Genomic DNA, 7,866 nt, shown 5'->3' with positions numbered 1-7,866 from the left:
TTTTTTGTATTGTGGATGAACTTTATTGTATTGAGTGTTAAACTCTGTTGTATTTGTGTTGCATTTGATGTTGTGAGTTTGATGAATTATGTAATGATTTGATGTCATGGATTGATGAAATTATTATTGTTGTTGTTTTGGATTGATTTTAGACAAGTTATTATTTGAATATTTGGTTGCAATATGTATGCATCTATGATGCGGCTGGGGCAGCTGTTGGAGCACTAATGCACTACTTTACGAGACATCTATTGGAGATGCGTTTTTGGTGCCCTAAAACAGGGCACCTATTAGAGATGCTCTGATCTGAGGCCCATTGAGCTTTCAGACCAGCTGCCGAAGTTCGCAAGTACCAAAATTAACACAAAGGATCAGCGAAACCATATCCAAAAATGCTGAGCTTTCTGTTCCACTGCTCGTACCTACGGTACATGTCACATAAGTTTAATTAATCCCCTTAAAACGTGCACTTAACCAATTCTGTGTATCTTATGAGTTCATTGAATCAGTGACAGCAGCAGCAAATCGTTTTTTTTATCCTTTTCATTCGCTGGATCAGTCGCAGCAGGAGCAACATCGTCTTTATCCTTTTCATTCGCTGGATCAGTGACAGCAGCAACAACATCATCTTCTTTATCCTTTTCATTCGCTGGACCAGTGGCAGCAGCAACATCATTTTCCTTGTCCTTTTCATTCTTCTTCACCTTCACGGGAAAATCTTCCTCCTGCTGCCGGTGCCACCGGAAATTTGAGGCTTCAATCCAGCGGGGGTGGACCAGGATCTTGTTGTTCTTAACTGCCCAACGGGCCTTATCAGTTCCAACATCCACAGCGACAACATGGGTGATAGTGGAATCCACGTCCGCGGAGCAAATGGCTCCCAGCTGCTCGGCCATCTTCCAGATAAACTGATCCTGTGGGCGAGAACTGGACGGGAACACCCGACTGAAGACTAATTTGCAGCCTTGCAGTACTTCTTGCCGTACCCTCTTGATTACCTACAGAACAGGGTATTCAAGCACACATGAAACAGCAAGTGACTGCGGAAATGTATGAAGCACAATAGGCTACACTATAAAGGATTTAGTTAGTGACCTCTAGTTCATAGTGATTTCAGAACTTATCTGTAATTCTACATAACTGAATTTGCTTGTTTTTTTTTCGTTATCGTTTTCATCACCACTGGATCATATATCCATCAAAAGTAGCTTTACAAGTAAGAATTGGGTAGGGTTGCCCACATTCCACAAAATGGTGATGGCAAAAGGTGCAGTGCTAAGCAACATGGATGACTGCCAAGCCACTCAAGCAAGGTGCATAAAATACAAATAACTTCTGTTGGCCGACGCATAAAATACACATGACTTCCAGCTTAAGTCTGGAAGTGTACCTGTCTTACATCCCGTGAAGAAAGAGCAGTTTCAACAGCCTACAGAAGTGCAGGACAATTGATTAGGTAAAAACACCAGTGCTTACTAGAGTCAAGTTTATGCACAGCAGCAGAAAGGCAGAAGGACAATAATTTGTGGTAAAAACATGTACTTAAGTAACCAACCGAGTCAAAGAAAATCGTGTGTATACGCTTCAGAACATCTAAGATAGTGGCCAAAGCACCATCACTCCCCCTTTCATCTTGCATCAACTCTGACAGAGATTTGACGCTAAAACCAAACTGGCGACAGCTCGAAGCAAAGTAATGATATCTCTCCATCAGTATTAGGTTTTCTTTATGCTTCTGCCAGACCTGAAACAAATAGTACCATTCAGGCTAGACACATTGTGCTGATACAAAAGGGTGATGGACAAATCTACTAAAACAGGAAACATCAAAACCACAAGGGTTAAGAAAAAAAGCAGCGCCTTGGACATTGAAGCATTATCACTGCCCAGAAAGGCATAGTGACTAAAGTATAAAACCCAATAACATACCTTGAGCAATAAACTCATGTCCAATGATAAGTCCTGAAAACAGTGTGTGCCAAACATGCTCACCAAAGAAAAGCACTTACATACTCAGTATCATCAAGAATCACGGCAACACTTTCAGCTCCAAGAACCATATCAAGACCTTTCTGGTGTCGCTGTGTGCAGTCAGAGTTTGAAATCACTTTGGAATTAAAATAGACATTACGAGGGTCAAGAAGCTTTGCTATTTCAATTGCATAAGCCTTGTCGCCCATGGTGTATATATACATCTCAAACATATTGCTTGCTTCTTTTAGAAATTTACGGACAAAGGGTCTCAACTTTGTAAGCATCTGCATTCCTTCTAATGTGAACAAGCTTCCATTTGGATCGTCTGCATAGGGCATGTTAGTGGTTAACTGTAGAAGTCTGGATACACTAGGTGGAAGAAAATAACTGTGTACAACAGAAGTCTGCATACAATAGAACCAGTATTACAAGACTGTTACTTCCATCATATAAAAGCTCTGGGGCAAGTTTGGCAAAAATAGTGTGGCAAACTATGGCAAAGTTAAATCTACCCTTTTGCAATGGCCTTCGAAACTGGGTTAGGAGAGTTACAAGACGATACCGGGAACATGTTTCGATTGCAAAGGGCAGAGGGGCAGCTGTAAAATCGCCATTCAAGTTTCTGTTTGGTTTGTCCCAGCCAAAGCTTACAGGCTCTGAAATTTGTTTGGGGTTTGAAGTTTTCTTATTGCACACCAAAGAGATTACAGGGACTGGACTTATATAATAGCCACCCTTATGCAATCAGGATGGGCAGCAAACTGACTCTCCTAGTACAACTCGGTTACATATGACTTATTAAGGGACACAATGCCAAATCTGTTTAGGACTCTGCCTATGATACTAGGGACTCTAAATAGGATACTACGACACGGCTGCTGCTAGTATCTTGCCAAGCTTGACGCTGATATACCTTCCCTAATGCGTCCACAACGCTTTTTCTCACAAAATTATGCTAACTCCAGCTACAAAAACCAGCAATATATATATACTTCTTTTGGCCATTTTTCTGCAAATACTACAACTAGTTTGGAACATGGATGTTGGTTTTTGCAAACTTAAACTGTGGTGAAAGTAGTTAAAAGTCTATTATCATTTCCCTATGGAGTTTAAATAATTTCAAATATATTAAAGGTGAAGAGAGAAATTGACGGATTCAGTTACATATATTGTGGACCAAAGGTAGTGCCACACTGTGTACAGAAATAGCTAAAAGTTCCTAAAACTTAAATAAAAATAGATACAACTTACCTTTTGATGCAGCAGTCTGAATTCCCAGGTTATTTTCAGCAGCAGAAATATCATGGAGTTTTGTCGAGTTGGTAAGTGTATGGTCCAAGTCTAAAATAAGTATCAGTTTTCTTTCACGCAGCAAATTCTTCAAATCAGATCCACGCAATCTGTCAATTTCTGATGTACCTAGCCTCAAACCCTGCATATAAATAGCCCAGTATTCAGAAAAACATATGGAAGGCACTGTGCAAGCACAACTGGAAACAGAAAAAACAAATCAAATATCTGATGATGTGGTGGAGATACAATGCTAATATTAGAAAATGGGCCCTATGAGAAGGTAAATTCAGTAAAGGGACTCTGTTACACCTCTCATGTTAGTGAGAAGAGAAGGTCACACGTCTATGTACCTTGTGGACATAACCAAAAGCAACCCCTGGAACATCTTCCTCGTCTTGTCTTTTCCCACACCTAAAGCAAAGTCCACCAAAATATCCAGGATGTGGAGGACATATCTTGATTTGAGCATCTTCAGATGAACCTGCCACAACATATATCCAATAATTCACATATCTGACACACTTGTGAATGTCAATGATTCAATATTATGATCTATTGAACTGAAGCAAAGAAAACTTCGAAAAGACTGCTTTTAAACATACTGCACTTCTAGGCAACTGGATATATTGAAAGTGGGTCAACATACATGACATGGATAATTGTTTGTGTTTCATACATATGATAGATCAATAGATGAACATACATCTACAAATAAGGATAGCCAGATTCTGCTATTAACCTGAATAGCAATGTGCATCTTTTATGATCCAAATGAAGGAAATAACTTAAGTCTTTAGAACTATCAAAAATTAGTGCACATTGCACAATAATGTCCCCTTGAAGTGCTAAATTATTTTGCAGAACCTTGAGCTGCCAATGGTTAATGCTTTGAAAAATGAGACTAACAAACATACCAATGGAATCTTCATCAGGCCTTATTGCCGTTTCTCGATCTTGGTATTGCACCTTCACTTTACGCCTTTTGGCACTGCATTTTTCATGGGGTCAGCAATCAGATACTTCAGATCTGTAGTACAGAATCTACAAACAAATCATGATCTTTCTCAACACAGCATTATCCCATATTCTTCCCTCATGTTCCCTCTTTTAACCAAGTAGTATTACGATGCTTCATCAACAACTACACTCTCTCACTGCCCCAAAAAAGTCACTGCATCTAAACTATTTCATGCAGTGGTTTCATGAAGGGATGATTTTTTATATTGCCAGTTATCTCCATATTACTGTGCCTGGTCGATGATGTAACTATTCTGCTGTGAATCGATGATGTAACACATTCGGGATGGATATAGAAGAGAACAGCAAATGATGGCGACTAAACCAACCTTGCTTCCGCACCCCAACATGCAAATGGAGTGCCTGTAACTGATTGGCCAATCCTAAGCTTCAGCAATTCAGCAGCTTATATAAGCCACGAAACATTCTAACATGGCTTGTCCTAACTTAAGCTTAACGTGAGAATGAAGCTAGGCTTAACAGCTTATAAGAATATAAAAACAAATTGGCATACCACAGCAGAATAGGGTAACTTCACATTTTCCATGTGAACTGTAAGGCACAGAGTAATCTAACTGAATATGTTGTAATGATCAAATTCACATTCTCAAATAAGCGGAATACTTTTAAACATAATCAAGTGAAGCACTCACTGCTAACTTGCTAAGTAAACAACCGGTTTTAACACCAACAAACCCTAGATAAGAAAAATCTCCTATCCCGTCAAATGTTGCACGCATATACACGAATCCAGCTGTCACGACATTGCAAGCAGAACAGAAACCTCGACCCCCAAGCATCTATCTGACCGAATCTACCGCGCCGCTCGGATAAAATAGGACCAAACCTGCTAATGACTACACTGAAGCTGCACATTCAACACTGGAACCGTGGAATACATGCTTGTGCCGCACAGCCAGAGCAACCAAGCCCAACAATCATATTCGCGATGGGGATTACAAATCACTTGCCTGCTCTGCTCCACGGTTTCTACATCGGCCACCGCGTCTTCATCGTCGTCCTCTTCGTCATCGCTGCTTGTGGGTGATGTGGAGGGGTCGCCCGCAGAGGCGGAGTCGACGGCAGAGGCGAGATCCAGCTCCGCGTCTAGGAGCGCAGCGAAATCGTCGCTGCCGCTCGACGACGACGGGGACGGCGACGGCGATTCGGCTGCTAGACTCATAGACAACGACGCGGAAACGGGAGCAAACAACTCACGGATGGACCAATCGGCAGAGGAAACACGGCCTAGGGCGAGCTAGGGTTCTGGGTGAGGTCGGGGCAGCAGGACGGAGACGGCGGCGGTGGGAAGGATGGCGGCAGCGACCCCACCGATGGCAGGGGAGGAACGGGAGGAGGTGAGGAGAAAGGAGAAGGGACGGCAATGGTAACGACGCAGGCTGGGGAGGGAGGGACGGCGGGGAGAAGCGGGGCGGCGGCGCGTGACCGAGGCGACGGCAGCGTTGTGACTCCGGGTGTGGTTAATGTGCCCATGACACACCCACACACACACATTTGTCTATTTTTCAAAAACTGTCCTTTCCATTTCAATTTTGTTTCTCTACTTTTTTGAAACTATTTTTAATAAGTACAAATTGTCTTCCAACACAATGAACAACCCTTAAGATACTCATCAGGAAACCAACTCTGTCAACGACTCGGTTCGGTCAATGAAAGTTCATCCAGAATGTCATTGTCAACAAGTCAACGGAGAAGGAAAAAATGGACCTAAGTCGACATAGAAGGCAAGAAGCAAATAGACACAAGTTTGAAAGAGGTCCAACTAGCCAAAAACCCATTCATGGATTGATAAAAATGAATGTGCACCATATATCATGGATGCCTTACATCTCTACTCCTAATGGAGCAGTTGGTAGTCTCGCTTCTAGGTTTTTTTTCGTCCCACCACTTTCGTCCGGTTTTTTTCGTAGGTTAACCGTCGTAGATTTTTTCGTCGCCTCCCCCACTTCATCGGTTTATTTTCACTTCACCCTCTCACACAACGAAAAAACTGAACGGATCAGAACTTTCCATACTGACGCAAATTATTTAGTAATGTTTTTATGTAAAAAAATCAATCACAATCAATCTCTAAAGATCAAATCTAAATTAATTAATCTTGATAACGTTTGTTTCCTTCCGAATCACGTCCATAACTTTTCTTCCTTATTTGGGCAGAAACTGTTTGGTAGCAAAGATTAGGAAGCTTCCTATGAGTGTAGTAATAGGAAGTATTCTTTTTCTTGATGATTCGTTTCCATGCATGATGATAGTAAATTAGGCCAACATTCACCACTATTTATCAACGTCATCAATCGTATCCATTCCTACCAGTTTTAAGGGAATCTGCTCGCTATGTCTTTTTTAAGGGGATCCGCTCGCTAAGTCGTTGTCGCATGTTATTTTCACAAGCAATTCCCCTAAAAAAGGCGTGGGTATTGGTAGTTGAACGCCGGCTAGGTTTTCCGCCTGTCCCATCCTCGCGCTGTGCCGCCGCCACCCACCGAATTTCCAGCCGCCCGAGCCCGTTAACTTCGCCAGCCATCGGGTCGACTGCCCCCGCCCCAAACCCCCATCCCCGAGCACTAGCTATCGCCGCGTTGCCGCCCCAAGCTCCACGCCACCGGGAACGAATCAAGCGCCGTCCCGACACCGCCGTCGCCGGCCCAGCACCTCCAGCCTTGCATGGACAGCTTCAATGTGCAGTCTCCCTTGCTGCCTCACCTTCTGCCAGCGCATGCAGCGGCGGGGTTGGACGCGTGCGTGCTTGCTAGCTTGCTCTCCGTGCGTACGTACTTTCTCTGCGTGCGTCGCACCGGCCAATGCGCATGATGCGTGTGTGCCTGCTTTTCTGTATGTGTATGCCAGCGCGATGCGTGTGTGTGTTGCTGTGTGTGTATGATATAGATGGCCCGAGTGTGTGCATGTTGTGCTCTGCTCTCTGCTGATCTATGTGTTGGTGCTCCTGCTATATGTTCATGCCATACAAATGAAATTTCTGTTAATCTTCTGACATGTTGAGTTGGTTCTCTCTGTCTTCTGAGGGGGTGAATGCAAAGCAGTCTATTACGCCAGGCACTATTGCTGAGCTAAATTGACAAAAAAATATTGGTAACCATAGTTGTAGTTTAAGTAGTAGCGAGTTGTCTGATATGTATAAAGAGCCCGTTGCAACTGAGCCCATTGCTAAATTGACAAAAAAGGTCACCAGTGTCACTTGATATGTATGAGAATATTAAATGTATTATTAACATGATTAATATTGAACTCTTAAAGTTAATGTGGCCCCGTTGCAACGCACGGGCGTTCTTCTAGTTTGGCTAGTAATGAACTCGTTGACCTAGCTTTATCATCCTATCCCTCGTACTACTTACCATCAATACATGTAGTTTTGGTCATTTATCAAGGCAACCTCTCCTATATAAGGTCCCAGGAGCATATCACATATTCACTCACTCTTGAATGTCCAAGTGGTCCTAAAAAGAGTCTAGGGAGCTCTTGAGTCGAGACGAAGAAATCTAATACGACTCGAACTAACATCGAGGAAGAGAAATCTGGAAAGGATGTCAAGTTAGTCGTGAA

At 42.8% G+C, this 7,866-nt stretch overlaps 1 protein-coding gene across 1 annotated transcript; it reads right to left on the bottom strand.

Annotated features, from left to right (window-relative positions):
- Positions 1-358: 358 nt before the first annotated feature.
- Positions 359-5,768, bottom strand: LOC119364192 (RNA polymerase II C-terminal domain phosphatase-like 4). Its single transcript, XM_037629619.1, has 8 exons — positions 5,256-5,768; positions 4,182-4,255; positions 3,618-3,748; positions 3,226-3,406; positions 2,010-2,299; positions 1,556-1,744; positions 1,391-1,429; positions 359-998 (listed from the first exon to the last, which is right to left on the bottom strand). The coding sequence occupies exons 1-8, from the start codon at positions 5,465-5,467 to the stop codon at positions 498-500; spliced, it is 1,617 nt and encodes a 538-aa protein (XP_037485516.1). The 5' UTR covers positions 5,468-5,768; the 3' UTR covers positions 359-497.
- Between the last annotated feature and the right edge of the window lie 2,098 nt (positions 5,769-7,866).

The sequence above is a fragment of the Triticum dicoccoides genome, chromosome 2B (genome assembly GCF_002162155.2).
Source record: "Triticum dicoccoides isolate Atlit2015 ecotype Zavitan chromosome 2B, WEW_v2.0, whole genome shotgun sequence".
Classification (NCBI taxonomy): Eukaryota; Viridiplantae; Streptophyta; class Magnoliopsida; order Poales; family Poaceae; genus Triticum; species Triticum dicoccoides.
This window is presented reverse-complemented; position numbering and strand designations above follow the sequence as displayed.

Coding starts and splice junctions, on each gene's coding strand:
- LOC119364192 (XM_037629619.1), bottom strand. CDS start 5,467: ATGAGTCTAGCAGCCGAATCGCCGTCGCCGTCCCCGTCGTCGTCGAGC. Junction 3,749..4,181: donor GCCTGATGAAGATTCCATTG/GTATGTTTGTTA, acceptor ATGTTGTGGCAG/GTTCATCTGAAGATGCTCAA. Junction 3,407..3,617: donor CTTTTGGTTATGTCCACAAG/GTACATAGACGT, acceptor ATTTATATGCAG/GGTTTGAGGCTAGGTACATC.